The 22,926-nt window shown below is 40.5% G+C and overlaps 3 protein-coding genes and 6 non-coding genes across 9 annotated transcripts; 3 read left to right on the top strand and 6 right to left on the bottom strand.

Moving 5' to 3' along the window:
- Positions 1-1,221: 1,221 nt before the first annotated feature.
- On the top strand, positions 1,222-1,293 carry TRNAM-CAU (transfer RNA methionine (anticodon CAU)). The gene has a single exon. It is a non-coding gene; the product is annotated as a tRNA-Met (tRNA).
- Positions 1,294-1,582: 289 nt separating this feature from the next.
- On the bottom strand, positions 1,583-1,655 carry TRNAK-CUU (transfer RNA lysine (anticodon CUU)). The gene has a single exon. It is a non-coding gene; the product is annotated as a tRNA-Lys (tRNA).
- A 553-nt stretch (positions 1,656-2,208) lies between these two features.
- Positions 2,209-2,281, bottom strand: TRNAM-CAU (transfer RNA methionine (anticodon CAU)). The gene has a single exon. It is a non-coding gene; the product is annotated as a tRNA-Met (tRNA).
- A 2,579-nt stretch (positions 2,282-4,860) lies between these two features.
- Positions 4,861-5,823, bottom strand: LOC113449442 (histone H2A type 2-C-like). The gene has a single exon (XM_026720548.2). The coding sequence runs from the start codon at positions 5,781-5,783 to the stop codon at positions 5,394-5,396; it is 390 nt and encodes a 129-aa protein (XP_026576333.1). The 5' UTR covers positions 5,784-5,823; the 3' UTR covers positions 4,861-5,393.
- A 375-nt stretch (positions 5,824-6,198) lies between these two features.
- On the top strand, positions 6,199-8,213 carry LOC113449443 (histone H2B 7-like). The gene has a single exon (XM_087917746.1). It carries the CDS (start codon positions 6,216-6,218, stop codon positions 6,594-6,596), a length of 381 nt encoding a protein of 126 aa, XP_087773872.1. The 5' UTR covers positions 6,199-6,215; the 3' UTR covers positions 6,597-8,213.
- A 30-nt stretch (positions 8,214-8,243) lies between these two features.
- On the bottom strand, positions 8,244-8,317 carry TRNAI-AAU (transfer RNA isoleucine (anticodon AAU)). The gene has a single exon. It is a non-coding gene; the product is annotated as a tRNA-Ile (tRNA).
- Positions 8,318-11,538: 3,221 nt separating this feature from the next.
- Positions 11,539-11,611, top strand: TRNAK-UUU (transfer RNA lysine (anticodon UUU)). Its single transcript has one exon. It is a non-coding gene; the product is annotated as a tRNA-Lys (tRNA).
- A 555-nt stretch (positions 11,612-12,166) lies between these two features.
- On the bottom strand, positions 12,167-12,238 carry TRNAM-CAU (transfer RNA methionine (anticodon CAU)). The gene has a single exon. It is a non-coding gene; the product is annotated as a tRNA-Met (tRNA).
- Positions 12,239-18,890: 6,652 nt separating this feature from the next.
- ADAT3 (adenosine deaminase tRNA specific 3) lies at positions 18,891-22,908 on the bottom strand. The gene is made up of 2 exons (XM_026720543.2): positions 22,659-22,908; positions 18,891-21,226 (listed from the first exon to the last, which is right to left on the bottom strand). The coding sequence occupies exon 2, from the start codon at positions 21,203-21,205 to the stop codon at positions 20,165-20,167; it is 1,041 nt and encodes a 346-aa protein (XP_026576328.1). The 5' UTR covers positions 21,206-21,226; positions 22,659-22,908; the 3' UTR covers positions 18,891-20,164.
- Between the last annotated feature and the right edge of the window lie 18 nt (positions 22,909-22,926).

Genomic DNA, 22,926 nt, shown 5'->3' with positions numbered 1-22,926 from the left:
TGCTGTAACCAAGTTTCATTATACCAAAAGTGTTCTTACTGCAATTGAGCAAAACTGTACCCTCTTAAAAAGTATTTCTGAGGATTTATCAGCTAATATAAAGGATGTGGACTCTTGTATGATGGGAATTGGCTCTGTTAATGAGAAGATACATATATTACGGTGTTTTTTCAGAATAACGAAGAGAGACAGGCCAGATTTTAGGACCATTATTTTTGTCCTGTCTCTTGGAATAGTGTTGAACAACTCTGTCCCATCTTCTATACATCAATGGTCTCCCAACTTAGCAACTTTAAAACTTGTGGACTTCAACTCCCAGAATTCCATGACTGGCTGAGGAATTCTGGGAACTGAAGTCCACAAGTCTTAAAAGTTGCTAAGTTGAGGCAAACACACACACGCACACACTCATTCACACACACACAGTTTTACATTATAGCCCTTCAGATGCTTATGACAGCTATCATGTCTCCCTTTAAAGTTTCTCCAGACGAAATATATAGTCCTCAACTTATGACCGGGTGCTTAGAGACCGATGCAAGGTAGGACAGACCTTCTCCAACTACTTACAGCCCAGTTCCAAAGTCATATGACCACATCTGAGGCACTTAGCAATCAGACTGTATTTGCAGCCATTTGCAATGTCTCATAGTCTCATTACTGCAGCTTATGACAATTTTGCCGGGAGAGGGGGAGAGGGAATGGTGATTGGCAAAACTGACCCAAAGCAAACAACAGTTTTGCCTTACAACTGTGCTGTTTGCTTTACGACTTCCCCATTCACTTAACGACCGGCACACCAAAAAAGTCATGAATTTGGGTCAATCACATGGATGAATAGAATAGAATAGAATAGAATAGAATAGAATAGAATAGAATAGAATAGAATAGAAGTGGAGTGGAGTGGAGTGGAGTAGAACAGAACAGAACAGAACAGAACAGAACAGAACAGAACAGAATAAACTTTATTGTCACTTTGAATGTACACTAATTAGCATACACTAATGCATGCAAAAAGGGGAAGGGATGTAGTGGTACCCCACCTGCCCCCCACCACCATCCTGATTTTTCTCTGAATACTTCATCTTTGTAAGGACAGCAATCGAAGCTGTTTCCTTTCAGGTCAGGGGTTTCAAAGATAGAAAAACCCTTTTTAAAGATGACGCTGGCAAGCAGAAGCAGCATCCTTTGAAGTGTTTTAACATTACCAAGTTTCTGTACAGCAGAGTGGCGCAGCGGAAGCGTGCTGGGCCCATAACCCAGAGGTCGATGGATCGAAACCATCCTCTGCTAAGTTTTTTTTTCCACCTCCCCATCCTTAAATCCAGATTTTTTTTTTAATTATGTTGTTACTTTGTTTGCAACTCTTTCCGGATTTCTGAATACTCCATCATCAGAAGGATGAAGTCACCTGCTTGTAAAACATCACTGGAGCCGGATAATTGCAGCGAGGGCCGTTTATTCTGTCCTGGCTAAAAGTGTGTTTTGCTATTTAAAAGTACCTTTCTTTGATGTTGGTGGCCGCTATTTAAAAAGAGAGGAAACGGTTACTATTTAAAAAGCAAAGCAAAAACGTACAGTACGCCCAACGTGGGGCTCGAACCCACGACCCTGAGATTAAGAGTCTCATGCTCTACCGACTGAGCTAGCCGGGCACCTAAGAAACAGAACTGTTTACGTTTCTTTACTCCGCACGAGAATAGCCATGCGTTGGTCAGTGCATTGCAATGAGAAGTCAATCAGTTATCCAAAGGAAGTGGCTACATCTTTTTCTTAGACTATTTGCAGCCAATTGCAAAACCTGCACAAGATCCCAATGTATCCCTACCGTCCCTGTCCTATTAATTCTTTTTATTTTTCTTATATGTATCCATTTCATGTATTCATAACTATATTTAACCTTATACCTATTATCTTATAAGCGATTGACAAATCAAATAAATAAATTTGTGTGTGTGTGTGTGTGTGTGTGTGTGTGTGTGTGTGTGTGTGTGTGTGCGTGCGTGCGTGACTACCAGCAACACACGCTGGGAGTCCCTCTTCCTACCTCTTCCCCGCAATCCAAAACCTGCAAAAAACCCTTTAGAAGACTCGAAGAAAATGCGACCTGTATCCTGCAATTTTCCGCCCAGCGAAATATTTTATTTCATTTTTTTGAATGTGAACCTAAAATAGACTCTTTCCCCCCTTTCCATGGAAAAAACGAATTGCCCTCTCTGAGGATCGAACTCAGGACCTTCAGATTATGAGACTGACGCGCTGCCTACTGCGCTAAGAAGGCACATAGGGGAGAGTTGCGATATCTTTAAACTGGAAGATAGGTTCCATTTTCAAGCAAGAGCTAACTAAGTTAAATCGCTTTCGGAAGTGTGCCTTTCCTTAGATCCTCTGCTTTGGTGACCTTTATTTCTCAGTCTTTCCACTCACAAATGACTTTTAATTGATTTATACTTTAAAGGTTTGGAAGTTCCTGTCCTTTTTACTGTTTTGTCTGCAGCCTAGAGGTGGTATTGTTGTTATAATGGAGACAACTACAGAAGTCTGTTTTTGAAAAATCAGGGGCAAAATTGAAGGGATGGAATTAGGAGTCAATCCAAGGCTGTGATGCAAAGCCAGAGCTAAATTATCTTACTTTGAACCCAGTGTGCAAAGACCTAACGCTCTGGAAAAGATTCTAATACAGGGGAAAGTGGAAGAAAAGAGAAAAAGGGAAGAGAAGGAGGGATAGAAGAAAAGAGGACGGCCAGTAGCCACATCAATATTAATGAATTTAGAATAATATAACTTTATTAACACTTTGATACACTTATTGACAGTCATTAAAATGAAATCTCATTGCATATAGCTCTCAAAGGGTCTCCACTACATAAACATGACTAAATAAATAAATACAAAACTATGCATATACCCAAATATATTATATGACATGGAGAAACAACAGTCTACAATGCACTGTTGACAGATTTGAAAGAACAAATTAAAGTCAGTTTGTCTTACATAAAATCCATGAGGCGTTCTTTAGGAGTTGAAAACAATTTGGTGGTACATATATTCTTTATTGAATTTGCCACCTATCTCATTTCAAAAAGACTCCGTAGCTATATAATTTATCAAATAACAAAGAAATAATTTTAAAATGTCAATCAAAAGAAAAGTCCACCACACCTTGGGAGACTTGGCCCGGTTGTGTCCCAGCCTGACCTACCTCACAGGGCTGTTGGCAGCACGAGAAATAGAGGAGTGCTACTTATCCTGTCAGGCTCTTAGCTTTAAAACAATGCCTTTAACCAAATCAATCCAAATAAAATAGGCAGCAAGCCAAGGTAGCAATATCTGAGTTTGCAGAAGTCCCCTTAAATATAATACGATTCAATAAGAAAAGAAAATAGCTGCTAAATTTAATGAAGTAGGCAAATACCAACTACTAAACTTCTGGGCAATCTAGTTATGCGTGAATAAGGCAATTAAAATACATTTTTGGTTCAAATCCTGGCCAGATTAGCCCACAGAGATCTGTGTACTACTTTTTTTCAACTCCAGCAACTTTAAGTTGAAAGGATTTCAACTCCCAAAATTTCCCAGCCATCTATCTGACTGGGAACGAGTCCACGCATGTTAAAACTGCTGAACTTTTTTTTAAAGCTGCCTTTTTTAAATTGTGTATCACCCCAAAATATTTTCAAAATGCTCCGTTTGATCAAAGAGGAACATAAACCGATCCAGGTTTTCTCCCCTTTCATGCACGGACGCAAAGGCTTCTTTCTCCTTCCAGCCCCGGGTTAAATTCCCCCCCCCCCTTTTCAAAATTCCCGCATTTGCAAACGACTGGCTCAAGTTCCTGCTGGACGGGAGCCAATCGCTTCCTCCTTTGAGTTGGCGCAAAATTTAAGATTTTGAAACAAGAGGCGGAAATCAAAGCTCCTTCTTGGAAAGTTTTAACAGTAGTCGGCCACCGCTTTTCCATTTTCAAAGAAAGTGAAAGCTTACGCTTTTTCATAAAAATGTGATCGTCGAAAAGGCGCAACCAGACTTCCGATTGGTTGGAAAAGTTGTATCCACGGGCTTTTTTAACATTTATAAAAGTTTAAGGCCACTTTGACACATTTAAATTGAATTATAGTATCAATCTCTCTAGATACTTACCTAAGCGGGTGAATTGGCTCGAAAGCGCGTTTTACACGCCTTCAAACTCGTTAACCTTGCTTTGGCAATGATTATGGGTTGTGTTCACACATCTTTGGGATGTTTTTTAAGGCTTTAATAATATAATCGTCCTTCAGATTGCAACAAAATATGGAACCATGTATTAAACAAATTAAGAGCTGCTAAATTTAATGAAGTGGGCAAATACCAACTGCTAAACTTCTGGGCAATCTAGTTATGCGTGAATAAGGCCCCTCGATTTTTATTATTGCCAGAGAAAACTTTTAATTCTACCACCCAACCCTCCAAAAATGTTCTCCCCAGCTCTTAAAAAAGCTGGGTGAGTAGCTCTTAAAATAAAATCGCTTTTATACAGATCATGTAACCTTTAATGCTTTTATGGAGGAAATTAAAACAGCACAGCAAAGAATGTTCTTTCTGCAGCCAACTCAGAAACCTCAAACTGTCCAAGGAGCTGCTGATCCAGTTCTACAGAGGAATTATTGAGTCTATCATCTGCACCTCTATAATTGTCTGGTTTGGTTCTGCAACCCAATAGGATAGACAGACTTCAGAGGATAATTAGGACTGCAGAAAAAACAATTACTACCAACATGCCTTCAATCGAGGACCTGCATACTGCACGAGTCAGAGGGCTGTGAAAATATTTAGACCCCTCACATCCCAGACAAACTGTTTCAACTCCTTCCCTCAAAATGACACTATAGAGCACTGCACACCAGAACTAGACACAAGAAGTTTTTTCCCCAAATGCCATCATTCTGCTAAACAAATAATTCCCTCAACACTGTTCATTCAACTATTTACAAAGTGTGCACTACTATTAATCTTCTCATCACTTCCTATCTCCCATCCCCTCCCACTTCTTTGACTAACTTTGTCACTTGTATCCTTATGATTTATATTGACTGTTTCCTAGTATGATTTGATTGCTTATTGTACCTTATGACTATTAAGTGTTGTACCTTATGATTCTTGACTCTTGATGAATGTATCTTTTATGTACATGGAGCATTTGCAAATTGCTTGTGTAATCGCTTGGCCAATAAAGCCTGCCTTAGCTTCCTTCCCTCCCTTTTTTCCCTCCTTCCAAAAAGGATCATGGGATACTGTTTCACTTAGCAACGTTGACCCAAGCTCTTTCCAGGAAAAGGTAGGTGGCTCTTAAAAGAGCCTTTGGGTGTCGTTCTTAGCAGCCGAGAGGGAGCAGGCAGGCGGGCGGTTGGGCTCTACTTCCCTTTGGCCTTGTGGCTCTCGGTCTTCTTGGGCAGCAAGACGGCCTGGATGTTGGGCAAGACGCCTCCCTGGGCGATGGTCACTTTGCCCAGCAGTTTATTCAGCTCCTCGTCGTTGCGGATGGCCAGCTGCAAGTGGCGCGGGATGATACGCGTCTTCTTGTTGTCCCGGGCCGCGTTGCCCGCCAGCTCCAGGATTTCGGCCGTCAGGTACTCCAGCACAGCGGCCAAGTAGACGGGCGCCCCGGCTCCAACTCTCTCCGCGTAGTTGCCCTTGCGAAGCAGCCGATGCACACGGCCCACGGGGAACTGGAGCCCGGCGCGGGAAGAGCGAGTCTTGGCCTTAGCTCTGGCTTTGCCTCCTTGCTTGCCGCGTCCCGACATCCCGATTCAATAGACCGAACCCAGAAGAACAGTTTAATAAATGAACTCTGAAATCGCCGAATGAAAAACCCGCCTTGTCCTGCCGTTTATATACTTTTTCAAGGTCTAGCGAGTGCTGCTTTTGATTGGGCCGCTTGAATCTCCGTCGTCCAATGACGTTGGTCTCCCCGGACTAACCAATCACAAAGAGACTACTGTTAAACCACCCAATGGGGGTGGAGAAAGAGCGGAGCTCAGCGGTCGACCGTGTTTGTAAAACCCAACATTCCGAAAAAGTTTTTTTCCCCAGTCAAAAAGCGAATATTAGCCAATAATAAAGAGAGCGTGTTAGACTTCATTTGCATAGAAATTCCTATAAGTAGAAGGCTGACTGATGAATAAGGTTCAGATTGCTTTTTTTTCAGTTGTGCTCTAGTGTAACTTGGACAAAGGATGCCTGAACCAGCTAAATCTGCTCCGGTGCCCAAGAAGGGCTCCAAGAAAGCCATCACCAAGACTCAGAAGAAGGGAGATAAGAAGCGCAAGAAGAGCCGCAAGGAGAGCTACTCCATCTATGTCTACAAGGTGCTGAAGCAGGTCCACCCCGACACCGGCATCTCCTCCAAGGCCATGAGCATCATGAACTCCTTCGTCAATGACATTTTTGAGCGCATCGCAGCCGAGGCTTCCCGCCTGGCCCACTACAACAAGCGCTCCACTATCACCTCCCGGGAGATACAGACGGCTGTGCGCCTCCTTCTGCCTGGAGAGCTAGCCAAACATGCTGTCTCTGAGGGCACCAAGGCTGTCACCAAATACACCAGTTCCAAATAAAGCTGCTTTCCCAGAGCAAACACCCAAAGGCTCTTTTAAGAGCCACCCACCTAGGCAAAGGAAGAGCTGCTGTTATTAGCATATTAATCTAATGCACAGGCCTTCAAATTTCACAGCTTTAAGACTTGTAGGCTTAAACTCCTCTAGTCATGTTAGCTCAGGAATTCTGGGAGTTGAAAACTACAAGTCTTAAACTTGCCAAGTTTGAAGACCCCTGATCTAGTCTAATGTAAAGCTATGAGCAATTCACTAGCCCTTCAAAGGATGGACCTTGTCTCCTGAATTCTTAATTTAGACCACATTGTATATGGTTTTGTCAGTTGTACAACGGCAGATAGGAAAGCATTCCAGAGGGTTAACATCATTGCCCAGAGGATGATTGGTTGCCCTCCCTCCTCTAGAAGAGGTTTATAGCTCCTGCCTTTTCAAAACATTCTTAAAGATCCACTTCATCCAGGGCACCCTTTTTTTTAACTATTACCATCTAGCAGATGGTACAAGATAATAAAAATGAGGATAAATAGGCTGAAAAGCAGCTATCCCAGAGCATTAACTATATTGAATCTACTGGATAGTGCAATATGAATGCAATATTGGGTTTTCAATTCAATTGCATAGAATGTGAAGGATGTGTGTTTTATTTTTTTATAGTTTTTATTATTATGTATACTGAAGATCGCATTTGATTTTGTTGTACAAAGTACAATGAATATATTAAATAAAATCTAAATCTAAACATTGGTGATTCTTAGGCATCCCAACCCAGTCATGTTTATCCCAAAGGTGGCTTTTTCAAAAGGCAGCTGAACTTCCTTTGTTTTCCTTGACATTTTGCTGTTATATAGTATAGTATAGTAGTATAGTATACAGGTCCTCGGTGGAAGACTGGTTGGTAAGAAGATTACAATGATTTCCATTAAAGAGGCTTTTTTTCACAACTGTGGTCAAGGTTTCTTGCTTAGATTGAAACTCAGCAGCTATCAGTAGGAAATATGCTTCCTATGTATTTACTTGAGCTTTGGCTTTGTGGCACCTAATGCAAAGCAGGTGACATGTATATAGGTGACATGTATATGTAAAGTTTGGGGCTTAAAAGAGAGATTAAATAAAATGTAAGAAAGCAGAAAAATATTTGTATTCTCTCTAGGGCAAGGGTCTTCAAACTTAACACGTTTAAGACTTTTGGACTTCAATTCCCAGAATTCCTGAATTAACATGACTGGAGGAGGAATTCTGGGAGTTGAAGTCCACAAGTCTTAAAGCTGTCAAGTTTGAAAACCCCTGCTCTAGGGAAAGTGGTTTTACTGCGACTCGAAGTCAGGACCTTCGACCGGAGAAAACCGTCGCGCTGCCTGCTGCCTAAAACACGAATTTTAAACTTTGGGACCTAGTTTTGTAAGCCACCTTTTATAACCAATTTTCAATTTCTTTAGTAGACTTTTTTAGCTGTTCTTTTTACTGTTCTTTTCTACTTTTTCCTTTGCATTACATTACATTGGGTTACATTGCGTTGCACATTTTCATGATATTTTCTGCTAGCATGGGAAGAATTCCGAAAAATTTGCTGGAAAAACAACGCATCACAACGCGTTGTTTAAAATAGTTTTTCATCTTCTTTCTTTTTTTTTCTAAAAAAAAAAATTTTCTTGGCCCGTACGGGGATCGAACCCGCGACCTTGGCGTTATTAGCACCACGCTCTAACCAACTGAGCTAACCGGCCACCTATGAAGAGAGGTGGTTTAGCCTCTTAATGAACCCAATCGAGTAGAATTGTAATTCTAAATGAAAGGTTTTTAGTGTTTTATGAGTTCACTTGTTTTAATATAATCCTAAATATTATTTGACAATCCTCACTTGTTAAATTCGGATTCCTTGGACCCTCTGATTTTTATCAAAGATTTTCCTAGCCACTTTTCATCATTCTTGCTATAGCACTTTTTAAAACACAAGCCTTTAGTATTTTTTTTAAATTAAATTTTATTCATTGTCAAATTAATATTTGGTTACCTAAACACTGAAGGCTGTGCAAAGTGATTTTTTAAAAAATGTAAAACTCCAATGAAATAACCCAGTTAAAACTGATCCCTAAAATGAGTAAGAATTTTAAGTAGAAACTGAATACTGAAACCTTTTATTGTTGCAAAGAAGATCCTTTTCCATATACAGAGATATTCCATATACAGAGATATTCCATATATAACAACAGAGCTTTGATGGTGGTGTTGTAGGAAGCCTATCCCCACCCTGGATTAAAATATTCTTTATTCTTAATATTAAAAAAGGCAGGATAGAAATAGAGAAAACAGGTTCTTAAAGGCAGGAAGCAGCCCGTCTTTCTTAATAGCTTCTAGCACAGGGGTGGGCAAACTTTTTGACTCAGGGGCCTCATTGACTTTTAAAATTTGACAGACGAGCCGGGTCAGCACAAGATACGATACATATAAAAAACTGCAAAATCTCCGCAAAATCAAGTCACTGCGCCTAATGCACCACCTGGTGTCGAAATGCCTGTCATTACAAGTCAAAATCAAATGAATGCAATCATTCAATCATTCACATCAAACCTTAATTCTGTACCAAGCTTCGGTGGGCCGGATTAAAAAGACCAATGGGCCGGATGTGGCCCGCGGGCCATAGTTTGCCCACCCCTGCTCTAGCAGCTGCCTGAAGTCTTTTGAGATGGAGATTTTGTGCCCATTAAGAAAAGGCCAATCTATTCATGAACAAAATACCTGCAACTCCAGCGGATGGCATGAAGAAGGAAAGGATTTGGCATTTAGGACCTAATAGGATTAGCCCATTAGCAAATGGTAAAAAACACAAAGCTCTCAGACATTGCACAACCTCCTTCCCAGGAGCATCTCAGAACCCTATGGACTCATCAAACCTATTTGTCAGCTGTCCCAGAACTGCATGCTGTTGTTGGTTCTGCTCATCAATACAACCTTCTTTCCAATCAGCCTATATTTTATTTCCAGCATCTTTCTCCCAGCTTGGAACTGTACCTGGATTTTTCTTGCCATGGTGTCATCTCCCAGAAAGGACCTCTCTGGATGATCTAAACCAGTGTTTAGATGTCTGGATAAAGATTTGGCTGGTGTGTCGAGGACTACCTGGAAAAAGAAAGTTGTTTAGAGCAGAGGTCTCCAAACTTGGCAACTTTAAGACTTGTGGACTTCAACTCCCAGAATCCCTCAGCCAGCTATGGAATTCTGGGAGTTGAAGTCCACAAGTCTTAAACTTGCCAAGTTTGGGGACCCCTGGTTTAGAAGGTGGTCTCCCTCTCAGATCAGGCGACTTATCAGAAAGTTATCTGAAGTTCTCCATTTTCATCCCCAATAAAAACCAAGGAAGACAGGACAGATTGTTCCTGTTTCTCATTGTCTCTTCTAGGAACGTCCTATTTTATTTTGAGGGTCAAGCTGAATGTTCTCTAAAGTGGTTCTTGGCTTGAGTCTTCTGCTTTGAATCTCACCACTTTTTGCTCCTTCTGGCTCATGGATGACCAGAGACCTTTAGAGATAATCAGTTCGGCTCTGGTTGCCTAGAAGATCCTTGGGACCAAGTCACCTATTTATTGTGTTCACTGGATTGTTTTTTTATACCACTCTGATCAGAAGACTCCAGGAATGGGACTAACCAAGTGAAAAAGGACTAGGGGAGATAGGATAGCAGTGTTCCAAGATTTCCAATAAAGATGAGGAGGTTAGCCTATTTTCCAAACCAACTGAAGGCAGGACATTGTGGGAAACACCCTACCTCGCCAAAGAATGAAATATTCTGGGGAACTATTAAGAGGCAGAATATTATATTTGCCCCAAAGCAAAAATGGAGAAACATGTTCTTAGTGGCAGAAAGCAGCCCCCAGTCTTTCTTAATAGCCCACAGCACGTAAGGAAATAAAGAGCTTATTGAAAAAGTTAGCCAACTATCTATATGGCTCCATTCATAAGCAAACCAAATACCACCTGCAATCAGGACAGGATATTTTGAAACCCCTTACGCAGCAATTTTGACAGCTAATGAAAGCAAGAATTAGAGCAAGCAGCCCCTCACCCAAAAATTCTAACCTAGGACATAGCCATAATAGGATTAACCTAACACCATCAACAAACAGAATTTTTCTTTCCAATCAGCCTCCATGTTATTTCCAGTGTCTTTCTCCCAGCTCGGAACTGAACCAGATGGATTTTTTTCTTCCAACAACAAGAAGCAACAGATGGAAACTAATCAAGGAGAAAATTAGTCTAGAAAGGAGGAGAAATTTCCCAACCATGAGAAGAATTAACCTGTGGAACAACTTGCCTGCAGAAATTGTGGGTGCTCCATCACTGGAGGTTTTCCAGAAGAGATTCCACAGCCATTCATTTGTCTGCAATATTGTAGGGTCTCCTGCTTGAGCAGAGGGTTAGACTAGAGGACCTCCAAGGTCCCTTCCAAACTCTGTTATTCTGACTTGAAGAAATAAACGGAGCAGGCAGACTTTGCTCGAATTAAAACCGATGGAAGAGATTATTTGGTGATGTTTGGCCATCAAAATAAGGGCATTTTTTTAAAATGACTTTTTTTTTCAAAACATCTATGCATTTCTTTGAACAGAAGTTAACGTCCGGATTTCAAAAAACAAACCGTCATCTGCACAAACAGCCTTAGAGCCATCCTGCCATGGCAAAACTTCATCAGCTCCTTATGGTTATTATTACTCTCTTCCTCGTTTTTATGGTTTTTGCAATCTTTAAGGTTATTTAATGCACTGTTTGGGTTTTTTTGTTTGGTTTTTTATGAATCATTTGGATCCGAAAATTCAAGAACAGAAAATTGAAAAAGTCTATATGGAATATTTCCTTCTAGTTCTATCCCCTTTTTTAAAAAAAGCAGGGGAAAAATGCATTAGGATATTGAATTACACTACAGGAGTCCAGAAAACAATCTTTACCGAGAGCCCGGATAGCTCAGTCGGTAGAGCATCAGACTTTTAATCTGAGGGTCCAGGGTTCAAGTCCCTGTTCGGGCGGGTTGGTTTTTTTTTTTTTTCCTTTCTCATAAAATGTTGGTTTTTCCCTTTATCTTGGTTAACTTTTCCAGCCTCTGCAGCGAAGACTCTCAAATCCCGAACGAATAATCCAATTTAATATAAAATGCCCACCTTTTTAAAAAAATCAAGTTAGTGCTGCGGGAGACTCCGCCTTTTGCCATCTACAACCCAGAAGCCTCGCCATCCTCCTCCCAGAAGCCTTCCCATCCTCCTCCACCACCTTAACCCCAGCTAGCTTTCCCTCGCCCCTGCGCCCCGAATTGCACCCAGGCAAATCAAGGTTTTTCGTGAAACAGCAATTAAAGACAATTTTCTGCAATCCTGAATTAGCAGGCTTGAATGCTCATAGGCCAGGGTGATTGACAGATACGATTTTTCATCAGCGTTCGTTTCCCGTGTTTTCTGGAATCCAAGCGGGCGGAGGGGGGGGAGGCGAGTTACAAAAGTTTTTAAAAGGATGTATCCCAAGGTCGCCAGCTTATAATTCAATTTTATTTCCCTTTCGAGAAGAGGATGGGGGGAAAAGTTACAAATTAGCAGAGGATGGTTTCGATCCATCGACCTCTGGGTTATGGGCCCAGCACGCTTCCGCTGCGCCACTCTGCTTCCTGTAAAAGTGGTTTTCTTATGTCTTTAAAAGGCAAGTCTCTATATTATTTGATTAAAGTATTCATTAAAATTGTATTTGTACTGCCTACTGAAAAGTCTACTGAACAAAAAGCATTTCTCATAACCTGTGAAAGTATTATGCTTCAGGTTTTTCTGGCACATTGCTCACATCAGCTTGCAAGCTTTTATGGTCGTCTTTTATACTTATTCTTGACTTATATATGACTTCTAATTTTTTGGTATTTGTTGTTTCTGGTGTTTACTGCTTCCTTCAAGTTATAATAAACATTATTTTTGAAATACAAAAATAAAAAAGGCAAGCCTCTGCTTCTCAATGTATACCCATTACACTCAGTTTAGTGTGTTAATATTATAAAGCAGGGGTCTCCAAATTTGGCAGATTTGAGGCTTGTGGTCTTCAACTCACAGAATTCCCCAGCCAACAATTCTGGGAGTCCACCATGCTGGCTTGGGGAATTCTGGAAATTGAAGTCCACAAGTCTTAAAGTTCCCAATGTTGAAGACTCGTTATACAGACTTTGAGGAGGAATTACTCCAACCCCTGACAAAGGCATGAAGGAAATTAAAGGGGCAGAGGAAATACCATTACAGGTAGTCCTCGACTTATGACCACATGTCAGAGTGCACACAGCTTTACTACATGAGACAACCCAGTAGCAATAACAGCCAACAAAGATTTATAATAAATAGTGTTTTTATCTACAAAGAATATATCATACATACACGTATTATAGGCAGAGGTTAAACAAGCAGCAATTACATCAGGAAGGAACATAGCGCAAGAGAGAGAGATGCCCTCATAGGGCCTCTTCTTATTATACAGGCTCTTAAGGGGATATCAACGAAAAACCTTGCTGACTCATTCCCATCATTACATCATTGCAGCAGCTGGTCAGCTCTTAAATCACTACCCCGACACCACAACTGAGCCCGAGATTTCTGTTGTTAAGTGAGACAATTTTCACCCCATTTTATATGAATGTCTGCAGTTATTCAGTTAGTAACCCAGTGGTTAAGTGAATCTGGCTGCTCCCATTGACTTTGCTTGTCAGAAGGTCGCAAAAGGGGATCACATGACCCCCAGGACAGTGAAACCATCATAAATACGAGTCAGTTGCCAAGTGACCGTAGGGATGCTGCAACAGTTGTAAGTGTGAAAAACAGCCGTAAGTTATTTTTTTCATTGTTACCTTCAGTCACTAAACAAACAGTTGTAAGTCAAGGGCCATAAATGGGGAGAGGCATATTATGAATCTCATTCAGAAATACCAAAACCAAGTGTCTCTTGAACATAGCAACTTTAAGATATGCGAACTTCAGCTCCCACATTAAATATTTTGGTTAAATATTAAGTTAAATATGAAATACTTCAGTTAAATATTTACTTAATGGGGAGAAGGTCATTGGGTGTTGGCAGATTAGATTTATCCGTTTCCCTCTCTTTTCTTGGACTTCCCTATCGCTTCATCAGCCACCCTAATTATTTCTTGTTTAATTTTCAAATAATTGGTTTCAGTGTTTGTTTTTAACTTTATAATATTATATCGTTCCTTACTGAGGGTTCATGTACAGCCTTTTTTAATCAAGAAGCTAAGATCATTTTGGGAAGAAATGGAAAGATATGGATTGTACACTGTTGTGGACTAATTGCTTGTTGGCATGAAATGTATCTCTCCATGTTTTCCAAATTGGTCAGTCAAACGTTATTACAGGTAGTCTTTGACTTACAACCATTCGCTTAGTAACTGGTCGAAGTTACAACAGCAGTGAAAAAAAATGACATGACAGTTTGTCACACTTAGCACCAATGAATGGTCTCCAATGGTCACATGATCAAAATTGAGAAGCTTGGCAACTGGCATGTATTTATGACAGTTGCAATGTCCTGGGATCATATGACCACTTTTTGCAACCTCCTGACAAGCAAAGTCAATGGGGAAGCAGGATTCACTTGAACAACCATATTACCAGTACTAACTGAACAATACCAATGATTCAATTAACAACTGTGGCAATAAAGGCCATAAAATGGGACAAAACTCACTTAACTGCCTTAACAATAGAAATTTTGGGCTCAACTGTGCTCGTAAATCAAAGACTTACTTAATGATGGGAAGGTCATTCTGTTCTGGTGTCAGTAAATTAGATTTATCTGTTTCCCTCCCTTTTCTTGGACTTCCCTATCATTTCATCAGCTGCCCTAATTGTTTGTTTTATTTTCAAATAATTGGTTTTAATCTTTGCCTTTTTGCTTCATCGTTTTATTTCTTTTCTTACAAAGGATTCACATATAGCCATTTGAAAACAAGATGGTAAGATCATTTTAAGAATACATAGGAAAAATATGTAAATATTGATTCAATGCTAGTGTTCACTAACTATGTCTTGGCATGAAATGTCTCTCCAAATATTTTCAAAATTAGTCAAACGTGTCATTATAATGAACATTAGTAAAGTATCAGTTAACACCTCGAAACAATATTCTCATCCATCCTCCAACGTTTAAGACTCACATTTTTTCAGAATACAGATACTCCTTGATTTATGACTGCAATTGAGCCTGGAATTAATCAAGTGACATCTGACTTTACAACCTTTTTTGTGACGGTCATTAAACTAACGCAGTGGTAGTAACACAAATCCATTGTCTGCAATGGATGGGGGATATATTTTTTGCCAGAAACCAGAAGTAGACACCAAGTTTTCAGCAAAATACATTGTATATCACAGTCACATGATCGCAGGACACTGCAAACAGCCATAAAATTGGGCCAATTACTGAACGCCAAAAATGTAGTCACATGACCACAGCAGGAAGGGGTGGGACATGACTGTCAGCATTGCGAATCTTGGTTGTAAGTGCATGTAGTCCTCTTACTTACGACAACCGAGCTCAACATTTTGATTGCTAAGCAAAATGGTTGCGCCTTTTGCCCCATTTTATGGCCTTTCCTGCCACAGTGAAGTGATTCACTGCAGTTTTTGATAACATGATTGCTAAGTGAATCTGGCTTCCCTGTTAACATTGCCTGTAAGGTCACAAAAGGGGATCACATGACCTCATGACATCACAATCGTCATAAATATGACCCAGTTGCTAAGTGTCCAAATTATTTTTTTAATAAAGTTTTATTTGGGTTTTCACACATACCAAATACAAGTAAAACATCTTTTTTGAAAATAGCATGGTCCCGGGTTGAACTTCTTTATACAGACACAAAACTCAATTTCATGCTCCTTTTTGTATTTTATTCCATATCTTATACTATTTTACATTTTCTATATAGTTTTTCCTCCTTTTTAATTTTCTCAATTTTATTTTGATTATTTCATCTCAATTCAAATCATTATATTTATACTTTTGTCTGTTCTGTTTCAATTTCATATTATCTTTTCTCATTAAACAAATTTTCTCCTGTAGTTACTAATTGGAGTATGCACCTTTATATCTTTTAATTACATCCATTCAACTCTTACTTTAACTTCAATATATACCTTAAGTTTATGACCTTCAATATAATACATAACATCCAATCGAATTCTGCTTGGTACATTCTTATAATACACACTATATTCTTTAAAAAAAAAAAGAAAGATTGTAAATATATGTAATTATAAAACCTCATTCCATTCCAGTTCAATTCTATCATTAATAACCATTAAAATCTTAACATCTTTAACACTTCTTTTCAATTAAATATCATACTTCCTTAAAACACATATAATCTCCATAATTAATTTTTCCCTTATTTCTCTTCACATGTTTTATAAATCATTAAATATACCTTTTGTTACATTTATTTATTGACAAGCATTCCACTGAATTACGATAGCTATTTTATCAAACATTTTAATCATACATTGTTTCATATTTTCTAAAATTATTTCTGTTTCTAATATAACCATAGTATCTTATATACCTTTGCAGAATCCCTTTTTCCATTAAGTTTTCACCCATTATCTCTAAATAGGACCTGTTTCTCTATATTTTGCTTCTGTCCTTTATAACTTCTTTTCCTTTCTTTCTTCCCTCTCATCTTCTCCTCCCCTTTTTACCCCTTGTCTCTCTAGTTCTAATTCTCTCTTCTGCATTTCCCTCTTCTGTTGCTTTCTGATTTTATACTTATTTTTCACTCTTTTTTTTTTGGAGTTGTTTTTCCCAATCTTAAACTTTCCATTCTCTTTCCCCTCTTTCATTTTTTTCCCCCATCTAAGATTACTTGTTCATTAAAGATGGCTTCTTCTTTGTCGCAATCTTCTTGTTCTGCAGGCATTTCTTGTTGTTTCTCATAATTCCAAATCTTCATTTCTACAAACTGAAATACGAAGCCAAAAGAACCTCTCCCTTCTTGTGCATCTTCTTTGTACTTTTTAAGTTCTTCTAAAAGTGGAGCCATTTTAAACAGTTTTAAACAACCACCCGATTGATTTTAGTCATTCAAAACAATAACCAAGAATCCAGAAATCATCAAGAAATCCAAATAGTCTTGAGTTATATCTTCTTATTTCTTTTTCGACTTTCTCCTCCTGGGGTTTTTGTTGCAATATTTCAGTTAGAATGTATCTTTTGTAAGTCTTGTTGAGATTTTGCTGTACATTCTTTTTTAATTCCAGGCAGTCTCCTCCCTTCCAAATCCTGCCCTTTTATTCTTTTTCTCTCCTTTCCTGTTTTCAAAAGCTTTTAATTATCCAGAAATCTTTATTATCCCTTTGACTTTTTATTTTCAGCATTAAATGCCTATTGATATCAGTGGATTATTTTCCAATTTCTTGCTTAAGTCTCTTAGCTGTCAGTATAGGAAAAGGAGAAAACCAAATCTTTTCCCTTTTCTCTCCCCTTCGCAGCTTAAAAATCTTCTTAGGGAACAATGTTATTGTTTTTTAATAGTTTCAATTCCAGAGTACCTTATTTGTTGCTTTTGCTGTTTGACCAAAACTTTCTCTTATCTTCCTCCTGCACATTCTTTTCCAGCCAAGTTCTTCTTTGTGGTGGCCATTTCTGACCACTGCTGCAACCGCCTTTGGGAAAGGGAGTAATGGCCAGCTGGGGAGGAGAGATGAGGCTCTCCTCAACCCTGCAGGCAGTCTCCCCCCTCTTCACCACCAGGGTGGCTTAGCCCCAAAACCAGCTGGCTCGGGGTGCTCCAGCAGCGAGCACGGATCGAAGCCTCGCAGAGATGAGGTTTCGGTCTGTCGCTGAAAAAGCTCAAACCAGAAGCCCCCTAAGTGTCCAAATTTTGATCATGTGCTGCAACAGTCATAAGTGTGAAAAACGGTCATAAAACATGTGTTTTAGTGCTGTTATAACTTTGAACAGTCACTAAATGAATGGTGGTAAATTGACAATTATCTATAACCCTGGAGAGATTCATTGTATTTTTGATCACTAACTGAACAGTCACTAATTCTAGGACTCTACAATATCTTCATTGACGATGAGGGAATAGAAGGGGAACTTACCAAATTTGCAGATGATACTAAGCTGGCAGGAATAGCTAACACCCAAGAAGATTGGCTCAAGATCCACATGGATCTTGACAGACTAGAACACTGGACTGTATCTAACAAAATGAAATTCAATGTAGAAAAAAGTAAAGTCCTACACTTAGGCAAGAAAAACCAAATGTACATATATAGACTGGGTGAAACCAGGCTCAATAGCAGTAACTGTGAGAGGGATCTTGGAGTCTTAGTGGACAACCAGCTAAATATGAGCCAGCAGTGTGCAGCAGCAGTCTAGTGAAGGACCAGGGGAGACATGATAGCAGTGTTCCAATATTTGAGGGGCTGCCACAGAGAGGAAGGGGTCAAGATATTTTCTAAAGTGCCTTTAGGCCAGACAGGAATAATGGATGGAAACTGAACAAGGAGGGATTTAACCTGGAAATAAGGACTTTCTGACAGTGAGAACAATCAACTAGTGGAACAGAAGTTGCCTTCGGAAGTTGTGGTAGCATCATCACTTGAAACTTTCAAGAAGAGACTAGACTGGCATTTGTCAGAAATGGTATAGGGTCTTCCACTTGGGTGGGGGGTTGGACTAGATAATCTACAAGGTCCCTTCCAACTATGATTATCTGTTATCTGACCAGTAGTTTGATACATATCCAGTCATAGCAACTTAACTGATACAAGTGGATAGACCACATTTTATGAATTTTGAAGAGATGCCATTCAGGCGCATACAGGCAGCCCCCCTTTATAAAGTTATGAGTGTCATCAGTACAGATGTTAAACATTATTTCAATTCATTTTTATGTAATAAAAGTAGAAAGCAAAACGATTAGCTCTACAACTCCTGCTCTGCTGTCTCATTGGGGAGATTGTCCTGGGAAAAGTGGAAAACACTAGCATTGGTGGTTACACAACCCCCATAAGTCATCCCAAGTCTTTGTAATTGTTGAATTAAAGCAAGCAGGCCCACCTGTATTAGGCAGCAGCGACATACAGGTAAGTCTTGAGTGGTGCAGTTAACAACTCTCACAAAATGGTTGCATTGTTTGAAAATATCGAAGTGGTACTTTTAGGAAAAATGGGGCAATTGGTTCCAGCTCACCAGAAACAAGGAATGAAAAAAACTTGACATAATTTTTTTATATGTGTACCAACAAAAAGTTACAAGGATAAAAAGATTTCACTTACAATTTATTTTTATGGTTAACAAAGGCAGTTTGTTACACATCGACAACAGAATAAAAATAATAATTCCATCATAGTTTTAGGGCATTGCAATATCCCATCCTATTTTAGCATTGTTATGACCATGTTTATTTATTTTTATCCCACCTTTATAATTTTTACAAATAACTCAAGCGGGTGAATACATCCAATACTCCTTCCTCCTCCTGTTTTCCCGACAAAGGGACTGGCCCAAAATCACCCACCAGGCTTTCATAGCCAAGATGGAACTAGAGCCTCAACCTGGGGCTTCATCTACTAGAACAAAGTGGCTTTTGCTTATGCCCACCATACATTATGGCGGTCTACATTTTGGCACTCTCACCAGCTGATCTCAAGACCGGAAGTGGTATTCAGCAGGTTCTGACCAGTTCTGGAGAACCAGTAGTGGAAATTTTGAATAGTTCAGAGAACCGGCAAATATCACCTCTGACTGGCTCCGCCCCCATCTATTCTCTGCCTCTTGAGTCCTAGCTGATCGGCTCGGTCTTCTTTGGTTGCCCTGCACAGGAGAACAGAGCTGGAAAGCAGGTTAGTGGGGTGGGGAGGGAATGAGATTTTGAAATAACCTTCCCCCAGGAGTGGGGTGGGAATGGAGATTTTGCAATATCCTTCCCCTGCCAGACCTACCAAGCCATGCCCACAGAAATGTAGTAAAAAAAAATTTGAATCCCACCATTGCTCAAGACCCAACCTTTTACAGGTAATCCTCGACTTATGACCGTAACCGATCCCAACATTTCTGTTGCTGTGACTATTGTAAAGGGAGTTTGGCCCCATTTTTATGACATTTCTTGCTAGAGTTGTTAACTGGATCAGTGCAGTTGTGAGTAACACAGTGGTAAAGGGAATCCGGCTTCCCCCATTGACTTTGCTTGTCCTTCCCCACCAGAAAATGTCTCTCACAACGATTCCTTGTAATCGGAAAGCTGTCGCAAAAGGGGATCGCGGGACCTGCAACTGTCATAAATATGAATCTATTGGCAAGCATCCATAACCAAGAGAGTGAAACTACAGTCGTGTGAAAAACCGTCACAAGTGAGTTTTTAAAGCACCGTTTTAACTTCAAACCATCGCTAAACAAATTGTTATAAGTCAAGGTCTACAAACAAACTACACCACAAGCACAAAACCATCCCTCCAGTATCCTTTTTTGAAAAAAAAATACAATATACCATCCCCAGAAGCCACCAAAATAAGAACTTCCCCACCAGAAAATGTCTCTCACAACGATTCCTTGTAATCAGAAAGCTGTGCCAAGCATTTGCACTGATCTTCCAGAATGCCTCGGAAGACTTCATAGTGATGGTTGAGGCCCTTCCGGCTGTGGATGTGGTGTGTTGTACCCAGAGCCCCATGAGAGGACGGAGCTCCGTAAAACACCCGCTGGATGCGGGAGTGTACCAGTGCCATGGCACACATCATGCACGGTTCCCGAGTTAAGTACATGTCATACCCGGTGCAGATGTACGGGAGGCCATCCTCAAGAGAAGGAGGCGGCTGGGAAGTGTTGTCCACAGGAAGGAAAGTGCAAGCAGGATAATCATTGAAGCTGTAAGTTCCCCCTCCGTGGCTGTGGGCCACCAAGTCAATGCAGACCATCGCAGCATGGAGAAGTGGGTTGAAGCCCACTCTACAGTCATGACCAACCGCCAGGACTCGGCTGGTGGCCGGGTCCACCACCACAGCTCCTACGGGCTCCATAGCCTGTCTCGCTCCCTGCTGGGCTGCTTGGATGGCCAACTCCATGTAACCCTGCATGCTATTCTTTTCCAGGTGGGAGAAAAGACAGCCTTTCAGAGCTTGGCTGATCCGCTTGTTCTCATGAAAGGAGACAGGCCAGTGCGACGTAGCTTCCTCATACTGGGAACGAGTCAGAGGTGCGCAGGCCGGCACATGGACCAAGAAAGGTTTTCCCAAGCCACAGAGATCTACTTCGCCACTGGGAAAGAGTTCAGCGAGAGATCGCAAGCCAGACTGCTCTCCACTGAGGCCTGCAAGACACAAGATCATCTCCAGGGGGTGGGGGCTGCCTGCAGAGAGACAAGCCCGGATACGTTTCAAATGAGGGTAGTCACTCAATGGGTAGATAGCAGAGACTTCTTTCATCAGTCGACAGGTCTCTTTCTTATCCACGACAGGCGCGGCGTAGACGGGCATGAGCCTGACATCCTGAGATTCTTGCTCCGAAAGTACAGGCAGCACTTCCCAAGTGGAGACACCCACGGGCTCCGCTGTTTTCCGTCGCTTGATATCAGGCTCCATCAGGCATCCTTGTCACATTCTCTGGGAATTGAAGAGATTAATATATTAACAGAGTTGGAAGGGATGTTTTAGGTCATTTAGTCCAATCCCCCATTCAAACAGACCCTAAACCAAGGGTCTTCAAACTTGGCAAGTTGAAGACTTGTGGACTTCAACTCCCAGAATTCCTGAACTAACATGACTGGAGGAGGAATTGTGAGAGTTCAAGTCCACAAGTCTTAAAACTGTCAAGTTTGAAGACCTCTGCCATAAACCATTTCTGACAGATGGCAGTCCAGTCTCTTCTTGAAAGCTTCCAGTGAGGAAGCTCCCACAACTTCAGAAGGCAAGCTGTTTCATCGGTTGATTGTTCTCACAGTCAGAAAATTTCTCCTTATTTCCAGGTTAAATCTCTCCTTGTTCAGTTTCCATCCATTATTCCTTGTCTGGCCTATAGGCACTTTAGAAAATAGCTTGACCCCCTCTTCTGTGGCAGCCATTCAAACATTGGAACACTGAGATGATCCAAAATTAGTTAAAGCACTAGTCATGTTGTTCACCTTCCCTCCCATCTTCTCCTTCCTTCCCAAAATGTTAAAAAAGAAGAAAATTCTAAACATTATGCCAGTTTTAAAGAAATAAGGCAAGGCCTTGTCCACAGCTCACCACTGACTGCAACAAACTTCAGATCTGGCTCCAAGATATGTAGACAGACATAAATGTACCCACCATTTTAATTTTTTTTAAATTATTTGTTTAATTTGCCATCTAGCTCACTGTGAGACTGAATGTACATTTTTAAATTTAAAACAAACACAATATTTTGGGCAGTTCCAGAAAGCTGCCATGTGATCCCAGGGGAAAGATGGAGTTGTTTTAAAGAATTGCAAAGGAGAGGTAAGGTCATGCACTGTGAACTATATTTTCCCATTCCTTCCCAAACATTTCACAACTTAAAAAGTACAAAACCTTGATTGTTGTTAACATTCCAGTAGTGACACAATGGCCTTCCAACCCCTTGGCTCATTAACTGACAACTCCAAGAACTAGGTTTTTAAAAAATTATATTGTTTAAAAAGACGAAAATGTCAACCTTAAAAGAGCTGCCCGTCTTATTTATTTTATTTTTTACACTGCACAAGGTTAAGAATGATCTCTAGTAGCTCCTGATCCGTTTTTGATTACATGCCTAGCTTTCAATGGGAGGGTATGGAAGAGAGGACGACAGAGGCACTCTGCACAGGCTCACTCAGAACTACATTCTGCATCAAGTGCTTTTCTTCATTCCTCTGCTTCCGCTAGAAATAATAAGGCACCCTTAAAATTATTATTATTGGCTGTTAATTACAATAATACATATGGTAATTTCCCTTCCTCCAGTTTGCAAAAAGCCCTGCAAATAATTGCCCCTCCCCCCATCCAGGAATTCTACTTTTTTTCCGCACCACGTGATTGAAAAAAAAAAAGCTCTCACCTCGTTTCTAATTCTGCAAATTTTCCCCGCGAAGAAGCAACGCCTTTTGACTCTCCGCCGCGCCTGCCCTAACTCTGATTGGCCAGGGAAGTTCTACGGTTTTCCAAGAAGAGGGCGGTGATTGGTTAGTAGGCTCCACTCTTCCATTCCTATCCTCCCTTCCTTCTTTCCTTTGAACGCCCGTTGGATGCCGACGAGAGTGAATGGTCATTCCTAGAGCGGCCCTATCACACTCGAATACACGAGACACGACCAGCGTGCCGGAACC

The sequence above is a fragment of the Pseudonaja textilis genome, chromosome Z, assembly GCF_049901715.1.
Source record: "Pseudonaja textilis isolate UNSWEBS1 chromosome Z, rPseTex1.2, whole genome shotgun sequence".
In the NCBI taxonomy this organism is placed as follows: Eukaryota; Metazoa; Chordata; class Lepidosauria; order Squamata; family Elapidae; genus Pseudonaja; species Pseudonaja textilis.
Note: the sequence above shows the minus strand (reverse complement) of the source record. Positions and strands in the feature narration are given on the sequence as shown.